General features: G+C 49.8%; 1 protein-coding gene across 1 annotated transcript in view; it reads left to right on the top strand.

Annotated features, from left to right (window-relative positions):
• The window catches only part of erich3 (glutamate-rich 3), a 167,478-nt gene that overhangs the window by 135,567 nt on the left and 5,538 nt on the right, over positions 1 to 26,373 (top strand). Inside the window, exons 12-13 of the mRNA XM_063063472.1 lie at positions 15,902 to 16,321; positions 24,024 to 24,179. Coding sequence (XP_062919542.1) covers positions 15,902 to 16,321; positions 24,024 to 24,179 — 576 coding nt within the window. The remainder of the gene's footprint in view (positions 1 to 15,901; positions 16,322 to 24,023; positions 24,180 to 26,373) is intronic.

Genomic DNA, 26,373 nt, shown 5'->3' with positions numbered 1-26,373 from the left:
GAGTCACTCTCACTAACTGTGTACATCACTGCCCTGGAGTCACTCTCACTAACTGTGTACAACACTGCCCTGGAGCCACTCTCACTAACTGTGTACAACACTGCCCTCGAGCCACTCTCACTAACTGTGTACAACACAGCCCTGGAGTCACTCTCACTAACTGTGTACAACACAGCCCTCGAGCCACTCTCACTAACTGTGTACAACACAGCCCTGGAGTCACTCTCACTAACTGTGTACAACACTGCCCTCGAGCCACTCTCACTAACTGTGTACAACACTGCCCTCGAGCCACTCTCACTAACTGTGTACAACACAGCCCTGGAGTCACTTTCACTAACTGTGTACAACACAGCCCTCGAGCCACTCTCACTAACTGTGTACAACACTGCCCTGGAGTCACTCTCACTAACTGTGTACATCACTGCCCTGGAGTCACTCTCACTAACTGTGTACAACACTGCCCTGGAGTCACTCTCACTAACTGTGTACAACACTGCCCTCGAGCCACTCTCACTAACTGTGTACAACACAGCCCTGGAGTCACTCTCACTAACTGTGTACAACACAGCCCTCGAGCCACTCTCACTAACTGTGTACAACACTGCCCTGGAGTCACTCTCACTAACTGTGTACAACAATGCCCTGGAGTCACTCTCACTAACTGTGTACAACACTGCCCTGGAGTCACTCTCACTAACTGTGTACAACAATGCCCTGGAGTCACTCTCACTAACTGTGTACAACACAGCCCTGGAGTCACTCTCACTAACTGTGTACGACACAGCCCTGGAGTCACTCTCACTAACTGTGTACATCACTGCCCTGGAGTCACTCTCACTAACTGTGTACATCACTGCCCTGGAGTCACTCTCACTAACTGTGTACAACACTGCCCTGGAGCCACTCTCACTAACTGTGTACATCACTGCCCTGGAGTCACTCTCACTAACTGTGTACAACACTGCCCTGGAGTCACTCTCACTAACTGTGTACAACACAGCCCTGGAGTCACTCTCACTAACTGTGTACAACACTGCCCTCGAGCCACTCTCACTAACTGTGTACAACACTGCCCTCGAGCCACTCTCACTAACCGTGTACAACACAGCCCTGGAGTCTCTCTCACTAACTGTGTACAACACAGCCCTCGAGCCACTCTCACTAACTGTGTACAACACTGCCCTGGAATCACTCTCACTAACTGTGTACATCACTGCCCTGGAGTCACTCTCACTAACTGTGTACATCACTGCCCTGGAGTCACTATAACTAACTGTGTACAACACAGCCCTGGAGTCACTCTCACTAACTGTGTACAACACAGCCCTCGAGCCACTCTCACGAACTGTGTACAACACAGATTTAGAGTCACTCTCACGAACTGTGTACAACACAGCCCTGGAGTCACTCTCACTAACTGTGTACAACACTGCCCTCGAGCCACTCTCACTAACTGTGTACCACTAGCCCTGGAGTCACTCTCACTAACTGTGTACAGCACAGCCCTGGAGTCACTCTCACTAACTGTGTACATCACTGCCCTGGAGTCACTCTCACTAACTGTGTACAACACAGCACTCGAGCCACTCTCACTAACTGTGTACAACACAGCCCTGGAGTCACTCTCACTAACTGTGTACAACACTGCCCTGGAGTCACTCTCACTAACTGTGTACAACACAGCCCTCGAGCCACTCTCACTAACTGTGTACAACACAGCCCTGGAGTCACTCTCACTAACTGTGTACAACACAGCCCTGGAGTCACTCTCACTAACTGTGTACATCACTGCCCTGGAGTCACTCTCACTAACTGTGTACATCACTGCCCTGGAGTCACTCTCACTAACTGTGTACATCACTGCCCTGGAGTCACTCTCACTAACTGTGTACAACACTGCCTGGAGTCACTCTCACTAACTGTGTACATCAGTGCCCTGGAGTCACTCTCACTAACTGTGTACATCACTGCCCTGGAGTCACTCTCACTAACTGTGTACAACACTGCCCTGGAGTCACTCTCACTAACTGTGTACAACACAGCCCTGGAGTCACTCTCACTAACTGTGTACAACACAGCCCTGGAGTCACTCTCACTAACTGTGTACATCACTGCCCTGGAGTCACTCTCACTAACTGTGTACAACACTGCCCTCGAGCCACTCTCACTAACTGTGTACATCACTGCCCTGGAGTCACTCTCACTAACTGTGTACAACACTGCCCTGGAGTCACTCTCACTAACTGTGTACAACACAGCCCTCGAGCCACTCTCACTAACTGTGTACAACACTGCCCTGGAGTCACTCTCACTAACTGTGTACAACAATGCCCTGGAGTCACTCTCACTAACTGTGTACAACACAGCCCTGGAGTCACTCTCACTAACTGTGTACGACACAGCCCTGGAGTCACTCTCACTAACTGTGTACATCACTGCCCTGGAGTCACTCTCACTAACTGTGTACATCACTGCCCTGGAGTCACTCTCACTAACTGTGTACAACACTGCCCTCGAGCCACTCTCACTAACTGTGTACATCACTGCCCTGGAGTCACTCTCACTAACTCTGTACAACACAGCCCTGGAGTCACTCTCACTAACTGTGTACAACAATGCCCTGGAGTCACTCTCACTAACTGTGTACAACACAGCCCTGGAGTCTCTCTCACTAACTGTGTACATCACTGCCCTGGAGTCACTCTCACTAACTGTGTACAACACAACCCTCGAGCCACTCTCACTAACTGTGTACAACACAGCCCTGGAGTCACTCTCACTAACTGTGTACAACACTGCCCTCGAGCCACTCTCACTAACTGTGTACAACACTGCCCTCGAGCCACTCTCACTAACTGTGTACAACACAGCCCTGGAGTCACTCTCACTAACTGTGTACAACACAGCCCTCGAGCCACTCTCACTAACTGTGTACAACACTGCCCTGGAGTCACTCTCACTAACTGTGTACATCACTGCCCTGGAGTCACTCTCACTAACTGTGTACAACACTGCCCTGGAGTCACTCTCACTAACTGTGTACAACACAGCCCTCGAGCCACTCTCACTAACTGTGTACAACACAGCCCTGGAGTCACTCTCACTAACTGTGTACAACACAGCCCTCGAGCCACTCTCACTAACTGTGTACAACACTGCCCTGGAGTCACTCTCACTAACTGTGTACAACAATGCCCTGAAGTCACTCTCACTAACTGTGTACAACACTGCCCTGGAGTCACTCTCACTAACTGTATACAACAATGCACTGGAGTCACTCTCACTAACTGTGTACGACACAGCCCTGGAGTCACTCTCACTAACTGTGTACGACACAGCCCTGGAGTCACTCTCACTAACTGTGTACATCACTGCCCTGGAGTCACTCTCACTAACTGTGTACATCACTGCCCTGGAGTCACTCTCACTAACTGTGTACAACACTGCCCTCGAGCCACTCTCACTAACTGTGTACATCACTGCCCTGGAGTCACTCTCACTAACTGTGTACAACACTGCCCTGGAGTCACTCTCACTAACTGTGTACAACACAGCCCTGGAGTCACTCTCACTAACTGTGTACAACACTGCCCTGGAGTCACTCTCACTAACTGTGTACAACACTGCCCTGGAGTCACTCTCACTAACTGTGTACAACACTGCCCTGGAGTCACTCTCACTAACTGTGTACAACACTGCCCTGGAGTCACTCTCACTAACTGTGTACAACACTGCCCTCGAGCCACTCTCACTAACTGTGTACCACTAGCCCTGGAGTCACTCTCACTAACTGTGTACAACACAGCCCTGGAGTCACTCTCACTAACTGTGTACTTCACTGCCCTGGAGTCACTCTCACTAACTGTGTACAACACAGCACTCAAGCCACTCTCACTATCTGTGTACAACACAGCCCTGGAGTCACTCTCACTAACTGTGTACAACACTGCCCTGGAGTCACTCTCACTAACTGTGTACAACACAGCCCTCGAGCCACTCTCACTAACTGTGTACAACACAGCCCTGGAGTCACTCTCACTAACTGTGTACAACACAGCCCTGGAGTCACTCTCACTAACTGTGTACATCACTGCCCTGGAGTCACTCTCACTAACTGTGTACATCACTGCCCTGGAGTCACTCTCACTAACTGTGTACATCACTGCCCTGGAGTCACTCTCACTAACTGTGTACATCACTGCCCTGGAGTCACTCTCACTAACTGTGTACAACACTGCCCTGGAGTCACTCTCACTAACTGTGTACATCACTGCCCTGGAGTCACTCTCACTAACTGTGTACAACACTGCCCTGGAGTCACTCTCACTAACTGTGTACAACACAGCCCTGGAGTCACTCTCACTAACTGTGTACATCACTGCCCTGGAGTCACTCTCACTAACTGTGTACATCACTGCCCTGGAGTCACTCTCACTAACTGTGTACAACACTGCCCTCGAGCCACTCTCACTAACTGTGTACATCACTGCCCTGGAGTCACTCTCACTAACTGTGTACAACAATGCACTGGAGTCACTCTCACTAACTGTGTACAACAGAGCCCTGGAGTCACTCTCACTAACTGTGTACAACACTGCCCTCGAGACACTCTCACTAACTGTGTACATCACTGCCCTGGAGTCACTCTCACTAACTGTGTACAACACTGCCCTGGAGTCACTCTCACTAACTGTGTACAACAATGCCCTGGAGTCAGTCTCACTAACTGTGTACAACACAGCCCTTGAGTCACTCTCACTAACTGTGTACATCACTGCCCTGGAGTCACTCTCACTAACTGTGTACAACACTGCCCTGGAGTCACTCTCACTAACTGTGTACAACACTGCCCTCGAGCCACTCTCACTAACTGTGTACAACACTGCCCTCGAGCCACTCTCACTAACTGTGTACAACACAGCCCTGGAGTCACTCTCACTAACTGTGTACAACACAACCCTCGAGCCACTCTCACTAACTGTGTACAACACAGCCCTGGAGTCACTCTCACTAACTGTGTACAACACTGCCCTCGAGCCACTCTCACTAACTGTGTACAACACTGCCCTCGAGCCACTCTCACTAACTGTGTACAACACAGCCCTGGAGTCACTCTCACTAACTGTGTACAACACAGCCCTCGAGCCACTCTCACTAACTGTGTACAACACTGCCCTGGAGTCACTCTCACTAACTGTGTACATCACTGCCCTGGAGTCACTCTCACTAACTGTGTACAACACTGCCCTGGAGTCACTCTCACTAACTGTGTACAACACAGCCCTCGAGCCACTCTCACTAACTGTGTACAACACAGCCCTGGAGTCACTCTCACTAACTGTGTACAACACAGCCCTCGAGCCACTCTCACTAACTGTGTACAACACAGCCCTGGAGTCACTCTCACTAACTGTGTACAACACTGCCCTCGAGCCACTCTCACTAACTGTGTACAACACTGCCCTCGAGCCACTCTCACTAACTGTGTACAACACAGCCCTGGAGTCACTCTCACTAACTGTGTACAACACAGCCCTGGAGTCACTCTCACTAACTGTGTACAACACTGCCCTGGAGTCACTCTCACTAACTGTGTACAACACTGCCCTGGAGTCACTCTCACTAACTGTGTACATCACTGCCCTGGAGTCACTCTCACTAACTGTGTACAACACTGCCCTGGAGTCACTCTCACTAACTGTGTACAACACTGCCCTGGAGTCACTCTCACTAACTGTGTACAACACTGCCCTCGAGCCACTCTCACTAACTGTGTACAACACTGCCCTCGAGCCACTCTCACTAACTGTGTACAACACAGCCCTGGAGTCACTCTCACTAACTGTGTACAACACAGCCCTCGAGCCACTCTCACTAACTGTGTACAACACTGCCCTGGAGTCACTCTCACTAACTGTGTACATCACTGCCCTGGAGTCACTCTCACTAACTGTGTACATCACTGCCCTGGAGTCACTCTCACTAACTGTGTACAACACAGCCCTGGAGTCACTCTCACTAACTGTGTACAACACAGCCCTCGAGCCACTCTCACTAACTGTGTACAACACAGCCCTGGAGTCACTCTCACTAACTGTGTACAACACAGCCCTGGAGTCACTCTCACTAACTGTGTACAACACTGCCCTGGAGTCACTCTCACTAACTGTGTACAACACTGCCCTGGAGTCACTCTCACTAACTGTGTACATCACTGCCCTGGAGTCACTCTCACTAACTGTGTACAACACTGCCCTGGAGTCACTCTCACTAACTGTGTACAACACTGCCCTGGAGTCACTCTCACTAACTGTGTACAACACTGCCCTCGAGCCACTCTCACTAACTGTGTACAACACTGCCCTCGAGCCACTCTCACTAACTGTGTACAACACAGCCCTGGAGTCACTCTCACTAACTGTGTACAACACAGCCCTCGAGCCACTCTCACTAACTGTGTACAACACTGCCCTGGAGTCACTCTCACTAACTGTGTACATCACTGCCCTGGAGTCACTCTCACTAACTGTGTACATCACTGCCCTGGAGTCACTCTCACTAACTGTGTACAACACAGCCCTGGAGTCACTCTCACTAACTGTGTACAACACAGCCCTCGAGCCACTCTCACTAACTGTGTACAACACAGATTTAGAGTCACTCTCACTAACTGTGTACAACACAGCCCTGGAGTCACTCTCACTAACTGTGTACAACACTGCCCTCGAGCCACTCTCACTAACTGTGTACCACTAGCCCTGGAGTCACTCTCACTAACTGTGTACAACACAGCCCTGGAGTCACTCTCACTAACTGTGCACATCACTGCCCTGGAGTCACTCTCACTAACTGTGTACAACACAGCCCTCGAGCCACTCTCACTAACTGTGTACAACACAGCCCTGGAGTCACTCTCACTAACTGTGTACAACACTGCCCTGGAGTCACTCTCACTAACTGTGTACAACACAGCCCTCGAGCCACTCTCACTAACTGTGTACAACACTGCCCTGGAGTCACTCTCACTAACTGTGTACAACACAGCCCTGGAGTCACTCTCACTAACTGTGTACAACACTGCCCTGGAGTCACTCTCACTAACTGTGTACATCACTGCCCTGGAGTCACTCTCACTAACTGTGTACAACACAGCCCTGGAGTCACTCTCACTAACTGTGTACAACAATGCCCTGGAGTCACTCTCACTAACTGTGTACAACACAGCCCTGGAGTCACTCTCACTAACTGTGTACATCACTGCCCTGGAGTCACTCTCACTAACTGTGTACAACACTGCCCTGGAGCCACTCTCACTAACTGTGTACAACACTGCCCTCGAGCCACTCTCACTAACTGTGTACAACACAGCCCTGGAGTCACTCTCACTAACTGTGTACAACACAACCCTCGAGCCACTCTCACTAACTGTGTACAACACAGCCCTGGAGTCACTCTCACTAACTGTGTACAACACTGCCCTCGAGCCACTCTCACTAACTGTGTACAACACTGCCCTCGAGCCACTCTCACTAACTGTGTACAACACAGCCCTGGAGTCACTCTCACTAACTGTGTACAACACAGCCCTCGAGCCACTCTCACTAACTGTGTACAACACTGCCCTGGAGTCACTCTCACTAACTGTGTACATCACTGCCCTGGAGTCACTCTCACTAACTGTGTACAACACTGCCCTGGAGTCACTCTCACTAACTGTGTACAACACAGCCCTCGAGCCACTCTCACTAACTGTGTACAACACAGCCCTGGAGTCACTCTCACTAACTGTGTACAACACAGCCCTCGAGCCACTCTCACTAACTGTGTACAACACTGCCCTGGAGTCACTCTCACTAACTGTGTACAACAATGCCCTGGAGTCACTCTCACTAACTGTGTACAACACTGCCCTGGAGTCACTCTCACTAACTGTGTACAACAATGCCCTGGAGTCACTCTCACTAACTGTGTACAACACAGCCCTGGAGTCACTCTCACTAACTGTGTACGACACAGCCCTGGAGTCACTCTCACTAACTGTGTACATCACTGCCCTCGAGTCACTCTCACTAACTGTGTACATCACTGCCCTGGAGTCACTCTCACTAACTGTGTACAACACTGCCCTCGAGCCACTCTCACTAACTGTGTACATCACTGCCCTGGAGTCACTCTCACTAACTGTGTACAACACTGCCCTGGAGTCACTCTCACTAACTGTGTACAACACTGCCCTGGAGTCACTCTCACTAACTGTGTACAACACTGCCCTCGAGCCACTCTCACTAACTGTGTACAACACTGCCCTCGAGCCACTCTCACTAACCGTGTACAACACAGCCCTGGAGTCTCTCTCACTAACTGTGTACAACACAGCCCTCGAGCCACTCTCACTAACTGTGTACAACACTGCCCTGGAGTCACTCTCACTAACTGTGTACATCACTGCCCTGGAGTCACTCTCACTAACTGTGTACATCACTGCCCTGGAGTCACTCTCACTAACTGTGTACAACACAGCCCTGGAGTCACTCTCACTAACTGTGTACAACACAGCCCTCGAGCCACTCTCACGAACTGTGTACAACACAGATTTAGAGTCACTCTCACGAACTGTGTACAACACAGCCCTGGAGTCACTCTCACTAACTGTGTACAACACTGCCCTCGAGCCACTCTCACTAACTGTGTACCACTAGCCCTGGAGTCACTCTCACTAACTGTGTACAGCACAGCCCTGGAGTCACTCTCACTAACTGTGTACATCACTGCCCTGGAGTCACTCTCACTAACTGTGTACAACACAGCACTCGAGCCACTCTCACTAACTGTGTACAACACAGCCCTGGAGTCACTCTCACTAACTGTGTACAACACTGCCCTGGAGTCACTCTCACTAACTGTGTACAACACAGCCCTCGAGCCACTCTCACTAACTGTGTACAACACAGCCCTGGAGTCACTCTCACTAACTGTGTACAACACAGCCCTGGAGTCACTCTCACTAACTGTGTACATCACTGCCCTGGAGTCACTCTCACTAACTGTGTACATCACTGCCCTGGAGTCACTTTCACTAACTGTGTACATCACTGCCCTGGAGTCACTCTCACTAACTGTGTACAACACTGCCTGGAGTCACTCTCACTAACTGTGTACATCAGTGCCCTGGAGTCACTCTCACTACCTGTGTACATCACTGCCCTGGAGTCACTCTCACTAACTGTGTACAACACTGCCCTGGAGTCACTCTCACTAACTGTGTACAACACAGCCCTGGAGTCACTCTCACTAACTGTGTGCAACACAGCCCTGGAGTCACTCTCACTAACTGTGTACATCACTGCCCTGGAGTCACTCTCACTAACTGTGTACAACACTGCCCTCGAGCCACTCTCACTAACTGTGTACATCACTGCCCTGGAGTCACTCTCACTAACTGTGTACAACACTGCCCTGGAGTCACTCTCACTAACTGTGTACAACACAGCCCTCGAGCCACTCTCACTAACTGTGTACAACACTGCCCTGGAGTCACTCTCACTAACTGTGTACAACAATGCCCTGGAGTCACTCTCACTAACTGTGTACAACACAGCCCTGGAGTCACTCTCACTAACTGTGTACAACACAGCCCTGGAGTCACTCTCACTAACTGTGTACATCACTGCCCTGGAGTCACTCTCACTAACTGTGTACATCACTGCCCTGGAGTCACTCTCACTAACTGTGTACAACACTGCCCTCGAGCCACTCTCACTAACTGTGTACATCACTGCCCTGGAGTCACTCTCACTAACTCTGTACAACACAGCCCTGGAGTCACTCTCACTAACTGTGTACAACAATGCCCTGGAGTCACTCTCACTAACTGTGTACAACACAGCCCTGGAGTCACTCTCACTAACTGTGTACATCACTGCCCTGGAGTCACTCTCACTAACTGTGTACAACACTGCCCTGGAGTCACTCTCACTAACTGTGTACAACACTGCCCTCGAGCCACTCTCACTAACTGTGTACAACACTGCCCTCGAGCCACTCTCACTAACTGTGTACAACACAGCCCTGGAGTCACTCTCACTAACTGTGTACAACACAGCCCTGGAGTCACTCTCACTAACTGTGTACAACACAGCCCTCGAGCCACTCTCACTAACTGTGTACAACACAGATTTAGAGTCACTCTCACTAACTGTGTACAACACAGCCCTGGAGTCACTCTCACTAACTGTGTACAACACTGCCCTCGAGCCACTCTCACTAACTGTGTACCACTAGCCCTGGAGTCACTCTCACTAACTGTGTACAACACAGCCCTGGAGTCACTCTCACTAACTGTGTACATCACTGCCCTGGAGTCACTCTCACTAACTGTGTACAACACAGCACTCGAGCCACTCTCACTAACTGTGTACAACACAGCCCTGGAGTCACTCTCACTAACTGTGTACAACACTGCCCTGGAGTCACTCTCACTAACTGTGTACAACACAGCCCTCGAGCCACTCTCACTAACTGTGTACAACACAGCCCTGGAGTCACTCTCACTAACTGTGTACAACACAGCCCTGGAGTCACTCTCACTAACTGTGTACATCACTGCCCTGGAGTCACTCTCACTAACTGTGTACATCACTGCCCTGGAGTCACTCTCACTAACTGTGTACATCACTGCCCTGGAGTCACTCTCACTAACTGTGTACAACACTGCCTGGAGTCACTCTCACTAACTGTGTACATCAGTGCCCTGGAGTCACTCTCACTAACTGTGTACATCACTGCCCTGGAGTCACTCTCACTAACTGTGTACAACACTGCCCTGGAGTCACTCTCACTAACTGTGTACAACACAGCCCTGGAGTCACTCTCACTAACTGTGTACAACACAGCCCTGGAGTCACTCTCAGTAACTGTGTACATCACTGCCCTGGAGTCACTCTCACTAACTGTGTACAACACTGCCCTCGAGCCACTCTCACTAACTGTGTACATCACTGCCCTGGAGTCACTCTCACTAACTGTGTACAACACTGCCCTGGAGTCACTCTCACTAACTGTGTACAACAATGCCCTGGAGTCACTCTCACTAACTGTGTACAACACAGCCCTGGAGTCACTCTCACTAACTGTGTACGACACAGCCCTGGAGTCACTCTCACTAACTGTGTACATCACTGCCCTGGAGTCACTCTCACTAACTGTGTACATCACTGCCCTGGAGTCACTCTCACTAACTGTGTACAACACTGCCCTCGAGCCACTCTCACTAACTGTGTACATCACTGCCCTGGAGTCACTCTCACTAACTGTGTACAACACAGCCCTGGAGTCACTCTCACTAACTGTGTACAACAATGCCCTGGAGTCACTCTCACTAACTGTGTACAACACAGCCCTGGAGTCACTCTCACTAACTGTGTACATCACTGCCCTGGAGTCACTCTCACTAACTGTGTACAACACTGCCCTGGAGTCACTCTCACTAACTGTGTACAACACTGCCCTCGAGCCACTCTCACTAACTGTGTACAACACTGCCCTCGAGCCACTCTCACTAACTGTGTACAACACAGCCCTGGAGTCACTCTCACTAACTGTGTACAACACAGCCCTCGAGCCACTCTCACTAACTGTGTACATCACTGCCCTGGAGTCACTCTCACTAACTGTGTACAACACAGCCCTGGAGTCACTCTCACTAACTGTGTACAACACAGCCCTGGAGTCACTCTCACTAACTGTGTACAACACAGCCCTGGAGTCACTCTCACTAACTGTGTACAACACAGCCCTGGAGTCACTCTCACTAACTGTGTACATCACTGCCCTGGAGTCACTCTCACTAACTGTGTACAACACAGCCCTCGAGCCACTCTCACTAACTGTGTACAACACTGCCCTGGAGTCACTCTCACTAACTGTGTACATCACTGCCCTGGAGTCACTCTCACTAACTGTGTACATCACTGCCCTGGAGTCACTCTCACTAACTGTGTACAACACTGCCTGGAGTCACTCTCACTAACTGTGTACATCAGTGCCCTGGAGTCACTCTCACTAACTGTGTACATCACTGCCCTGGAGTCACTCTCACTAACTGTGTACAACACTGCCCTGGAGTCACTCTCACTAACTGTGTACAACACAGCCCTCGAGCCACTCTCACTAACTGTGTACAACACTGCCCTGGAGTCACTCTCACTAACTGTGTACAACACAGCCCTCGAGCCACTCTCACTAACTGTGTACAACACTGCCCTGGAGTCACTCTCACTAACTGTGTACATCACTGCCCTGGAGTCACTCTCACTAACTGTGTACATCACTGCCCTGGAGTCACTCTCACTAACTGTGTACAACACTGCCCTGGAGTCACTCTCACTAACTGTGTACAACACAGCCCTCGAGCCACTCTCACTAACTGTGTACAACACAGATTTAGAGTCACTCTCACTAACTGTGTACAACACAGCCCTGGAGTCACTCTCACTAACTGTGTACAACACTGCCCTCGAGCCACTCTCACTAACTGTGTACCACTAGCCCTGGAGTCACTCTCACTAACTGTGTACAACACAGCCCTGGAGTCACTCTCACTAACTGTGTACATCACTGCCCTGGAGTCACTCTCACTAACTGTGTACAACACAGCACTCGAGCCACTCTCACTAACTGTGTACAACACAGCCCTGGAGTCACTCTCACTAACTGTGTACAACACTGCCCTGGAGTCACTCTCACTAACTGTGTACAACACAGCCCTCGAGCCACTCTCACTAACTGTGTACAACACAGCCCTGGAGTCACTCTCACTAACTGTGTACAACACAGCCCTGGAGTCACTCTCACTAACTGTGTACATCACTGCCCTGGAGTCACTCTCACTAACTGTGTACATCACTGCCCTGGAGTCACTCTCACTAACTGTGTACATCACTGCCCTGGAGTCACTCTCACTAACTGTGTACAACACTGCCTGGAGTCACTCTCACTAACTGTGTACATCAGTGCCCTGGAGTCACTCTCACTAACTGTGTACATCACTGCCCTGGAGTCACTCTCACTAACTGTGTACAACACTGCCCTGGAGTCACTCTCACTAACTGTGTACAACACAGCCCTGGAGTCACTCTCACTAACTGTGTACAACACAGCCCTGGAGTCACTCTCACTAACTGTGTACATCACTGCCCTGGAGTCACTCTCACTAACTGTGTACAACACTGCCCTGGAGTCACTCTCACTAACTGTGTACATCACTGCCCTGGAGTCACTCTCACTAACTGTGTACAACACTGCCCTGGAGTCACTCTCACTAACTGTGTACAACACAGCCCTCGAGCCACTCTCAATAACTGTGTACAACACTGCCCTGGAGTCACTCTCACTAACTGTGTACAACAATGCCCTGGAGTCACTCTCACTAACTGTGTACAACACTGCCCTGGAGTCACTCTCACTAACTGTATACAACAATGCCCTGGAGTCACTCTCACTAACTGTGTACAACACAGCCCTGGAGTCACTCTCACTAACTGTGTACGACACAGCCCTGGAGTCACTCTCACTAACTGTGTACATCACTGCCCTGGAGTCACTCTCACTAACTGTGTACATCACTGCCCTGGAGTCACTCTCACTAACTGTGTACAACACTGCCCTCGAGCCACTCTCACTAACTGTGTACATCACTGCCCTGGAGTCACTCTCACTAACTCTGTACAACACAGCCCTGGAGTCACTCTCACTAACTGTGTACAACAATGCCCTGGAGTCACTCTCACTAACTGTGTACAACACAGCCCTGGAGTCACTCTCACTAACTGTGTACATCACTGCCCTGGAGTCACTCTCACTAACTGTGTACAACACTGCCCTGGAGTCACTCTCACTAACTGTGTACAACACTGCCCTCGAGCCACTCTCACTAACTGTGTACAACACTGCCCTCGAGCCACTCTCACTAACTGTGTACAACACAGCCCTGGAGTCACTCTCACTAACTGTGTACAACACAGCCCTCGAGCCACTCTCACTAACTGTGTACAACACTGCCCTGGAGTCACTCTCACTAACTCTGTACAACACAGCCCTGGAGTCACTCTCACTAACTGTGTACAACACAGCCCTGGAGTCACTCTCACTAACTGTGTACATCACTGCCCTGGAGTCACTCTCACTAACTGTGTACATCACTGCCCTGGAGTCACTCTCACTAACTGTGTACAACACTGCCCTGGAGTCACTCTCACTAACTGTGTACATCACTGCCCTGGAGCCACTCTCACTAACTGTGTACATCACTGCCCTGGAGTCACTCTCACTAACTGTGTACAACACAGCCCTGGAGTCACTCTCACTAACTGTGTACAACACTGCCCTGGAGTCACTCTCACTAACTGTGTACATCACTGCCCTGGAGCCACTCTCACTAACTGTGTACATCACTGCCCTGGAGTCACTCTCACTAACTGTGTACAACACAGCCCTGGAGTCACTCTCACTAACTGTGTACAACACTGCCCTCGAGCCACTCTCACTAACTGTGTACAACACAGCCCTCGAGCCACTCTCACTAACTGTGTACAACACAGCCCTGGAGTCACTCTCACTAACTGTGTACAACACAGCCCTCGAGCCACTCTCACTAACTGTGTACAACACAGCCCTGGAGTCACTCTCACTAACTGTGTACAACACAGCCCTGGAGTCACTCTCACTAACTGTGTACAACACTGCCCTCGAGCCACTCTCACTAACTGTGTACCACACAGCCCTGGAGTCACTCTCACTAACTGTGTACAACACAGCCCTGGAGTCACTCTCACTAACTGTGTACATCACTGCCCTGGAGTCACTCTCACTAACTGTGTACAACACACCCCTCGAGTCACTCTCACTAACTGTGTACAACACTGCCCTGGAGTCACTCTCACTAACTGTGTACAACACTGCCCTGGAGTCACTCTCACTAACTGTGTACATCACTGCCCTGGAGTCACTCTCACTAACTGTGTACATCACTGCCCTGGAGTCACTCTCACTAACTGTGTACATCAGTGCCCTGGAGTCACTCTCACTAACTGTGTACAACACTGCCTGGAGTCACTCTCACTAACTGTGTACATCAGTGCCCTGGAGTCACTCTCACTAACTGTGTACATCACTGCCCCGGAGTCACTCTCACTAACTGTGTACAACACTGCCCCGGAGTCACTCTCACTAACTGTGTACAACACTGCCCTGGAGTCACTCTCACTAACTGTGTACAACACTGCCCTGGAGTCACTCTCACTAACTGTGTACAACACAGCCCTCGAGTCACTCTCACTAACTGTGTACAACACAGCCCTGGAGTCAATTCTGACTATACTAACTGTTCCCTGACAGATGATGGATGAAGAATAAAAAAGTTTACCAGATACTTCCCTCACCCAAACCCGATAAGCCAAATCCTCCCCTCTCAATCACTGGCCCACTCTAGCAATGCGAGCTCTGCTTGCCCTTGCCTTATGTCTTTTTTGGCTCTTGAATCCTTTTCACTGATTGGGTGCAGTTCAATCTCTGAAAATTGCTGCACGCAGTAGTTTTTTAAAATCTTCAATTTTTTAAACCCTCCCTTCTTCTGTAAAGCCCTCCAGACCGAACATCCCCTTCCTTTCTCGCACTCTCCTGTCTCCCAACACCCCTCCTGTCTCCCAACACCCCTCCTGTCTCCCACCCCCTCACCCCAACACCCCTCCTGTCTCCCACCCCTTCAACCCCAACACCCCTCCTGTCTCCCACCCCTTCAACCCCAACACCCCTCCTGTCTCCCACCCCCTCACCCCAACACCCCTCCTGTCCCCCTCGTCCCTCCACCTGACCTGTTGTTTTCGTATCCGCTGTGCCACAGGGAGCGACCACTCCCACTCATCCTCATCTGGCTTCCCGAGATCCAGCGAGGGGTCTGATGGCGACTCATCGGAAGCTGGGGTCCATGAGGCTGGAGATGAAGGTGGTCGTGCAGCCAGCGAGGAGGCGGGAGTAACTGCAGCAACGGTGGAGCGTGGTGGTGAGGAGCCCAAGGTCACGGTCGACGGGGAAGCAGCAGAGAGTACGGAAATGCTCGTCCCTCGTGTATGTGAGGGAGACGGTGAGCTCAGCAAGCTGGTGGGAGATGATCCCAGAACCAGTGTGGACAACAGGAGGTCCATCAAGGTGACTTCAGCAACGGGTGGTGAGCAGCAACTGAGAGCCACGGGTGACACGTGGAGAGGGAGTTTGGTGGATGTGTGTGCTGCCGAGCTCTCTGTCTCAGGGAGATCAGCAGCTGGTAAGTAAGCATGTTCCCTGCTCCCTCTGCATGCCCCTTGTCTTGCTGTGTTGACTTTGGCTACATTCGACCAACACCACACCATGGAGCCATGCCGTGCCAACATGCCAGTGTCAACTGTGCTTCTTGCAGAGTTCAGCCTTTGTGTAGTAAACCGGAGACCAGAGCTGATCATGACCTGTGCTGTGTGTGTTCATGTGTCTGCGTGCTTGTCAAGGGCTGCGGTGAACCTCATAGAACAGGCTCTAGAGGGAGGGGCGTATCAGAGAGTCCATCAATCCCTGGCTGCACGGCCGTGTCCTGCCTTACAACCCCTCCCCTTCACTCCCACGCACTCTCCCTTTCCTCCCGGAACTATCCCACACTCAAAACCCAACATTCTCACTCCCCCCTCCATGCACTGTCCCCAGAACCCACCACAACACCCTCACTCCCCTATGCCCTTCGAACCTCTCCACCCCCACTCCAATCCCCTCCCCTTACCCCCTTTGAACCACTCCACCCCCACTCCAATCTTCTCCCCTTACCCCCTTCGAACCCCTCCACCCCCAACTCCAATCCCCTCCCCTTACCCCCTTTGAACCACTCCACCCCCACTCCAATCCCCTCCCCTTACCCCCTTCGAACCTCTCCACCCCCACTCCAATCCCCTCCCCTTACCCCCTTTGAACCACTCCACCCCCACTCCAATCTCCTCCCCTTACCCCCTTCGAACCTCTCCACCCCCACTCCAATCCCCGCCCCTTACCCCCTCTGAACCACTCCACCCCCACTCCAATCTCCTCCCCTTGCCCCCTTCGAACCCCTCCACCCCCAACTCCAATCCCCTCCCCTTACCCCCTCTGAACCACTCCACCCCCACTCCAATCTGCTCCCCTTACCCCCTTCAAACCCCTCCACCCCCAACTCCAATCCCCTCCCCTTACCCCTCAGCCTACTCCCTAACCTGCTTTAAAACCCAACGCCCTCACTCCCCCAGCTTATTCCATACTTGTCCACCCCTCCACCCACACTCTCCAATCCCATGACACTCACCACAGCAATGCTATCCCTCAGCTCCTCCCTAAACCCACTTCACTCCTCCTGTGAGAGTGGTCTTCCCATCCCCTCCGGAGAGGGACATTTCTCCCGAGTTCCTGACTGTAATTTTCCGTGTCACATGTCAGTCCCTGTCAGCTCCAGTTAGGAATCCTCTCTTCCTCCTTCCATTTCTGGAAGCCCTTCTCCCTGCCGTTGGCGTGATCCCCTTGCTGGATCCGATCAGTGACTCTGGGAATGTGTTGTCTGGACGGTACGAGGAGTGGCACTCACAAATCAATGGAGGAGCTTAGCAGGTCAGGCAGCGTCTGTGGAGGAGAATAAACAGTCAATGTTTCAGAATGAGACCTTTCATCAGGACCTTTCTCTCATGGTCCATCTCCACTCCGATCCAATTCCTCCTCCTCCAGCCTTTACCACTTCCATCTATCCTCTCCCAGCTTCATACTTTATCCCATCCTACCCCTCCACCCACCTAGTCTCACCTTGTCCTCCTACACCTCCCTCACCTTCATATTCCAGCTACTGCCCCCTTCCACTTCAGTCCTGATGAAGGGTCTTTGCCCAAAGAGTTGACTGTTTATTCCTCTTCTGTAGTTGCTGCCTGACCTGCAGAGTTCCTCCAGCATTTTGTTTGTGTTGCTTTGGATTTCCAGCATCTACAGAATCCCTTGTGTTTATGTACGAGTGTGGGCAGTGTTGTCGACAACGTAAGTTGGGGTGCCACAGTAGTGTTGTAGTTAGCACGATGCTGTTGCAGTTCAGGGCATCAGAGTTGGAGTTCAATTCTTGCGTCTCCCGTAAGGAGTTTCTATGTTCTGGTGACTGTATATGTTTTCTCCAGGTGCTCTGGTTTCCTCCCACAGTCCAAACCCATATGAGTTGTGTAGGTTAATTGGTGATTGTAAATGGTCCTGTATTACCGCTAGGGTTAATGGCTGGGTGCCTGGGCTCAGTGAGATGGAATTGCCAGTTTCTTAATAAATAAATGGAAACTACAAAGAGAAATGAAATGAGTTACAGATTCAACTAATAAACATGTTTCTTCATACATTAATTCATTATTTTGTAGATGTTGAACTCAACTTTGGCTCACTTTCCCAACTTTAAGCTAGAAAGGAGAGGTTACCGTGTGATCCAATCCATTGTGACTTTGTATGGGCCACTGAGAGAGGAAATGGTCAGCCAGACTCTACTCAACTGGTACTACTGTGACACTGTTCAACCCCGAGGCTCGCATTCTCAGTCTGCTGCCCCTCCCAACCCATCCACCAAACCTCCCTCCACAGCTCTGCACCCAGCCTTCGATTCACCGTTACCATGACAATGGTTCGTACTGGAATTGGAGGCTTCAGCTAAAGTGCAGCCATAAGATATAGGAGCAGAATTAGGCCCATCGAGTCTGCTCAGCCATTCCAGTGTCGCTGATTTATCAACCCCCTCAATCCTGTTCTCCTGCCTTCTCCCTGTAGCCCCCGGACTAATCAAGAATGAATAACCCCCCGCTTTACATATACCCAATGACATGGCCCCCACAAATGTCTGTGGCAATGAATTCTACAGATTCACCACCCTCTGCCTGGAGAAATTCTTCCTCATCTCTGTTCTAAATGGATATCCCTCTATTCTGAGGTTGTGACTCCCCCACTACAGGAAATTTCCTCTCCATGTCAATTTGACAGGTTTCAATGAGATCCCCTTTGCATTCTTCTAAACTCCAGTGGGTACAGGCCCGGAGCATCAAATGCCGTCAGCCATTTAACTACACAATTTGTTGTTGTTAGCCTAATTAGTATAAGTTACTATTATTAACTTGAGTGAAATATGTATTTAATAGCCCTCACTGAAGCCTGTTTCCTGTGATAAAACTAAGCACAGAGGACAGACTGCACAGAAGTGGATCTTTTGGCCCATCGAGGTCATGCCAACCATTAAAACACTTATTTAACCTACATGAATGAAATTTCATTCTTCCTACACTCCCAGTAACTCCCCCGAAATTCCACCCCTCAGCTACTCACTGGGGACAATTTACAGCATCCAGTTAACTCTCTGACCAGCATGTCTTTGGGATGTGGGAGGGAATGGAAGCATTCTGGAGAAACCCACATGGGTCACAGGGAGAACATGCAAACTCCACAAGGACAGCGCCAGAGGTCAAGACTGACCTGGAACCAGAGTGTCTGGCTCTGCGTTCTGAAGGGAGAGAGGTGTGGCCAATTAACCCACCAACCCTCGTGTCTTCAGGACGCGGAGGTACACCCAGGCTGGGGAATGAGGCCTGGATGGGAGGTTTGGTTGGTTATGAGGTGTGATGATTATTGGCCCGTCGGAGTGGTATAACCCCCCATGTCTGCTCTGCTCTGGAGGTTTACCACCAACTGCACTGCACTCCAGTATTAACCTGTGCTGTGTACCAGCTGCTGGTGCATTGTACCTGCCAGGTCCCTTTGCGTTCTGCATTTATCCAGAGTGACGTGTTGGTGTTCCTGTGTGTCTGAGTTTTATATCTGAGGGACCAGTGTGTGTCAACGAGCTGTCAATCAGCTCACCCAATTCCCCCAACACGCCTGGGTCAGAGGGGACGTCCCATCTGCTGGGTGGTGGCTGCAGTGTCCAAATCCCAGAGCCCACTCTGAATTCCCGGCAGGAGAAGCAATACCCTGTGGCAAAGTGAGCTGGTCTGGATCAAGCACCCACTCACCATCCTCTTCCTGAGAGGCACTAAACCCCAGGCTGAGGTGAGACCCTGAGACTGCAAGACGTTGGAGCAGAACTGGGCCTTTTGGCCTGTCGAGTCTGCTCCACCATCCCATCATGGCTGATTTATTATCCCTCTCAACCCCATTCTCCTGCCTTCTCCCCATAACCTTTGACACCCTGAAAATTGAGAACCTATCAACCTCCACTTCAAATAGACCCAATGACGTGGCCTCCACAACCACCTGTGGCAATGAATTCCACAGATTCACTATCCTCTGGCTAAAGAAATTCTTCATCTCTGTTCCAAATGAACGTCCTTCTAGTCTTGTTTGAGGCTGTGTCCTCTGGTCCTAAACTCATCCACTACAGTGACCCCCACCTTCTGAAAAGTAACAGAGAGGGGTTCACCTGGATCATGGGTGGATCCTGCAGCTTTTCACCTTCAGAACAGACCTGCTCAGCTGAGGGGAAGCGAATCATGAGATAGAAATAAAGATTGATTTTATTTGTCATATGTACATCAAACATTGTAACGTACAGTGAAATACATCATCTCTGTCAAATCAAATCAGCGTGGATTGTGTTGGAGGCAGCCCACAAGTGTCACCACAGTTTTGGCAACAACATAGCATATTCAGAACTCACTAGCCTGACCCACATGCCTCTGGAATGTGGGCCACGGAGAGGGCATGCAAACACCTCACAGACAGCCCGAGGTTCTGGCCGTTGTCCTGGGGAACTGGATCTGGACAATGAATGTGGAATGGGATGGTTTCAGCACAGAGTGGGGTGGTAAAACCGTTCTGTCTATCTGCTCTGTGCTAGCCACCACTGTGCCGAATCACAGTTCCCCACTTCCCAGTTAAATGTCCGGATTCACAGTTCCCTACTTCCCCAGTTAAATGTGCCGAATCACAGTTCCCCACTTCCCAGCTAAATCTGCTGATTCACAGTTCCCCACTTCCCAGCTAAATCTGCTGATTCACAGTTCCCCACTTCCCAGCTAAATCTGCTGATTCACAGTTCCCCACTTCCCCAGTTAAATGTCCGGATTCACAGTTCCCCACTTCCCCAGTTAAATGTGCTGATTCACAGTTCCCCACTTCCCAGTTAAATCTGCTGATTCACAGTTCCCCACTTCCCCAGTTAAATGTCCGGATTCACAGTTCCCCACTTCCCCAGTTAAATGTGCTGATTCACAGTTCCCCACTTCCCCAGTTAAATGTCCGGATTCACAGTTCCCCACTTCCCAGTTAAATCTGCTGATTCACAGTTCCCCACTTCCCAGTTAAATGTGCTGATTCACAGTTCCCCACTTCCCAGTTAAATGTGCTGATTCACAGTTTGTTCCACTTAACGGTGTTTGTATGAAGAAATAAATGCAGAAAGTGTTTAGAACGGTTACATGCATCAGCTCCTTAGTATGACGGTAGGAACGGAGAGTACTGTGTTAAAGCTGAATATCACAGATACCAGGACCAAAGTGTAAGGCTCTACACCTTCAATACCAAGTCTCTCTTCAAACTCACCTTGAATCGCTCCTGTTGGATAACCTTGGTTACACAGGGAACACCCTAAGACCATTCCATTCCTTGAGCCAGTTGGATCTGTATCTTCATTCCTGGCACCTCTGCTACTCCAGATCACGTAACTGCCCAAATCTGGAGAAAATCACCCAGTCCTGCAGTTCCTCAGACGGGTATTTGTGGCCTCTGAGGAAAGGATTTCTGAGTTCTGTCTCCCCACCCATGTCTTTACAGTTTCCTGGAAAAGGCTTGGAGAAACCTTATTTATTTTGAAATTAATTAATTAATTTATTAATTTATTTATCTATCTATCTATTTAATAGATGTTTACCTATCTGTCTGTTTATTTTAGAGATACACCACGGAACCGGCCCTTCCGACCCAACCATCCGCATCACCCAGCAACCCCCCAGTTTAATCCGAGCCTAATCACGGGAAAATTCATAATGACCAATTAACCTACTCACCCATATGCCTTTGGACTGTGGGAGGAAACCAGGGGAGAATGTACAAGCTCTTTACAGACAATGCTGGAATTGAACTCTGAACTCTGACACCGTGATGTGTGATAGCATCATGCTAACTGCTACACTATCTCTAGGACCACCTCTAGATCTTGCAAAGCCCACTGCCTATGACCCATGGTAGTGTAATCACAGGGGTGTGAGGCACAAGGGAGGCTGTTTCAGTACAACATGTCCATGCTGATAAAACAGAGACCCCCGTGGCACTCCCTTCCCCTACCACAATTCCACCCCAACACTGTGTCTGAAGCCCAGCATAGAACACAGAACAGTACAGCACAGCACAGCCTCGGCCCTTTGGCCCACAATGTAGTATCGAATTAGTAATTAAGTAGCTGACTAAACTAATCTTCTGCCTACACAATGTTTGTATCCTTCCATTTCCTCACATTCATGTGTCATGTGTCCATCTCACATCTCTGAAAAGTTTCTGATCTATCTGCCTCTGCCACTACCCCAGGCAGCACGTCCCTGACACCCACCACTCTCTGTGTATAAAAATAAATAAATAAATAATAACTTGCCCCTCGACATCTTTGAAATCACCCCCTCTCACCTTAAATGAAAGCCCCCTGTTTATTTATTCATTTACGGGATGTGGGCATCACCAGCTATGCCAGCATTTGCTGCCCATCCCTAGTTGCCCTTGAGAAGGTGGTGATGAGCTGCCTTCTTGAACCACTGCAGTCCCTGAGGTGTAGGGACACCCACCGTGCTGTTAGAGAGAAAATTCCATGATTTTGACCCAGTGACAATGAAGGAATGATGATATGTTTCCAAGTCAGGTTGGTGAGTGACTTGGAGGGGGATTTCCAAGTGGTGTTGTTCCTAGGTATCTGCTGTTCTCATCCTTCGAGATGGTGGTGGTCGTGGGTCTGGAAGGTGCTGCCTTAGGAACCTTGGTGTGTTGTTGCAGTGCATCTTGGAGACAGTACACACACTGCAGCTGTTCATCAGTGGGGGAGGGATTGGATGCTTGTGGAAGGGGTACCAATCAAGTGAGCTGCCTTGTACTGGATGTATTAGACTATTCAAAACTGGCGGGAAAAGCCTTTGTCCACTCTATATACTGCTCATAAACTTATAAACCTCAATCAGATGATGTATCTTAAATAGAATGATGTGGAGAGTGCTTCTGCTGCCCCCCCTTCCAGACAGTGAGCCCCCACCCCACCACTCTCTGTCTGGTAAAATGCTTCCTCTTAGACCAAAAGACACAGAAGCAGAATTAGACCATTCAGCTCTTTGAGTCCACTCCGCCATTTCATCATGGCTGATCTCGGATCCCATTCAAACCCATAAACCTACCTCTCGCCATAGCCCTTGATGCCCTGACCAGTTCCTTCTCATCCATGTTCAAGGGACATCCTTCTATTGAGAGGCTGTGCCCTTTGGTCCCAGGCTCCCCTGTCTCCTCCAGCCCACTATAGGAAACATTCTCTCCATACCCATCCTTTCAATATTGATGGGTTTCAATGAGATCCCGCATCATTCTTCTCGACTCCAGCACAAGCATCATATGTTCTCCCTACGTTAACCCTTTCAAACTGGGGACACTTTACAGCAGCCAATTAACCCACTGACCTGCAGGTCTTTCGGATGTGGCAGGGAACCGGAACACCCTGTGTAAATCCATACGGTCACAGGGAAAACGTACAAACTCCACAAATTCCGAAGTCAAGATGGAACCCGGGATTCTGGAGTTAGGGCTACTGGTTGGTTACCCCTCATTGATACTCATGGAGAACTAATGGAGTGAACCATCGGGAAAACCAAGCTCAGCTTGTGATCCATACCTTGGCCTCGGTTTGTGAAGTCCAGCCTTGTTCCCTGACCATCCCCATCCCACACTTTTATCAGATGATCTGCTGACTTGTTATCCCTCTCCCACCTCGCTGCTTGGAACCTCAGGGAGACGCGAGTCCATTCAGGAGCAGGATCAGGATGAGGACGAGCGAGGAGGGGACTCGCAGCCAGAGCTGGATGCCTCCCGCGTGGACAGTGTGGCGGAGGAAGAGTGGGCGAGCATAGCTCGCTCGGGAAGAGGATCTCCGCACACCCGGGAGAGTAAGTGGGGTGCTTTCCGTGCACCGAGCCCAGTTTTCCAGCGGCATCGCCCGGCAATGAGTGAAAATAGAATTTTACAGCACAGCCCCAGGCCCTTCAGCCCCTTTAACCTACTCTGAAATCAGTCTAAACCTTACCTTCCCACATGGCCCTTTATTTTTCTGTCAGCTAAGAGTCTCTTAAAAGCCCCTAATCTATTTGTCTCTACCACCACATCTGGCAACGTGTTCCACGCACTCAACGCTGTGTAAAAAAACCCACCTCCCTCTGACATCCCCCCCCCCGCCCATACTTTCCTCCAATCACGTTAAAATTATGTCCCCTTGTATCAGCCATTTCCACCCTTGGCTGCCCACTTGATCTATGCCTCCTATCATCTTGTACACCTCCATCAAATCACCTCTCACCCTCCTTTGCTCAAAGAGGAAATCCTTAGCTCACTCAGCCTATCCTCGCAAGACATGCTCTCTAATTCAGGCAGCATCCTGGTAAATCTCCTCTGCACCCTCTCGAAAGCTTCCACATTCTTCCTATAGTGAGTCAACCAGAACTGAAGACAATTCTCAATGGACTCAAAGGTTCTGAACTTAAAGAGGGGTAACTTTGAAGGTATGAGATGTGAATTAGCTAAGATAGACTGGCAAATGACACTTAAAGGATTGACGGTGGATATGCAATGGCAAGCATTTAAAGGTTGCATGGATGAACTACAACAATTGTTCATCCCAGTTTGGCAAAAGAATAAATCAAGGAAGGTAGTGCACCCGTGGCTGACAAGAGAAATTAGGGATAGTATCAATTCCAAAGAAGAAGCATACAAATTAGCCAGAGAAAGTGGCTCACCTGAGGACTGGGAGAAATTCAGAGTTCAGCAGAGGAGGACAAAGGGCTTAATTGGGAAGGGGAAAAAAGATTATGAGAGAAAACTGGCAGAGAACATAAAAACGGACTGTAAAAGCTTTTATAGATATGTAAAAAGGAAAAGACTGATAAAGACAAATGTAGGTCCCCTGCAGACAGAAACAGGTGAATTGATTATGGGGAGCAAGGACATGGCAGACCAATGGAATAAATTACTTTGGTTCTGTCTTCACTAAGGAGGACATAAATAATCTTCCAGAAATAGTAAGGGACAGAGGGTCCAGTGAGATGGAGGAACTGAGTGAAATACATGTTAGTAGGGAAGTGGTGTTAAGTAAATTGAAGGGATTGAAGGCAGATAAATCCCCAGGGCCAGATGGTCTGCATCCCAGAGTGCTTAAGGAAGTAGCCCAAGAAATAGTGGATGCATTAGTGATAATTTTTCAAAACTCGTTAGATTCTGGACTAGTTCCTGAGGATTGGAGGGTGGCTAATGTAACCCCAATTTTTAAAAAAGGAGGGAGAGAGAAACCGGGGAATTATAGGCCGGTTAGCCTAACATCGGTGGTGGGGAAACTGCTGGAGTCAGTTATCAAGGATGTGATAACAGCACATTTGGAAAGCGGTGAAATGATCGGACAAAGTCAGCATGGATTTGTGAAAGGAAAATCATGTCTGACGAATCTCATAGAATTTTTTGGGGATGTAACTAGTAGAGTGGATAGGGGAGAACCAGTGGATGTGGTATATTTGGATTTTCAAAAGGCTTTTGACAAGGTCCCACACAGGAGATCAGTGTGCAAACTTAAAGCACACGGTATTGGGGGTAAGGTATTGGTGTGGGTGGAGAATTGGTTAGCAGACAGGAAGCAAAGAGTGGGAATAAACGGGACCTTTTCAGAATGGCAGGCGGTGACTAGTGGGGTACCGCAAGGCTCAGTGCTGGGACCCCAGTTGTTTACAATATATATTAATGACTTGGATGAGGGAATTAAGTGCAGCATCTCCAAGTTTGCGGATGACACGAAGCTGGGTGGCAGTGTTAGCAGTGAGGAGGATGCTAAGAGGATGCAGGGTGACTTGGATAGGTTGGGTGAGTGGGCAAACTCATGGCAGATGCAATTTAATGTGGATAAATGTGAAGTTATCCACTTTGGTGGCAAAAATAGGAAAACAGATTATTATCTGAATGGTGGCCGATTAGGAAAAGGGGAGGTGCAACGAGACCTGGGTGTCATTATACACCAGTCATTGAAAGTGGGCATGCAGGTACAGCAGGCGGTGAAAAAGGCGAACGGTATGCTGGAATTTATAGCGAGAGAATTCGAGTACA

The sequence above is a fragment of the Mobula hypostoma genome, chromosome 12 (assembly GCF_963921235.1).
Source record: "Mobula hypostoma chromosome 12, sMobHyp1.1, whole genome shotgun sequence".
NCBI lineage: Eukaryota > Metazoa > Chordata > Chondrichthyes > Myliobatiformes > Myliobatidae > Mobula > Mobula hypostoma.
The sequence above is the reverse complement of the archived record's forward strand: the minus strand, read 5'-3'. Positions and strand labels throughout refer to the sequence as shown.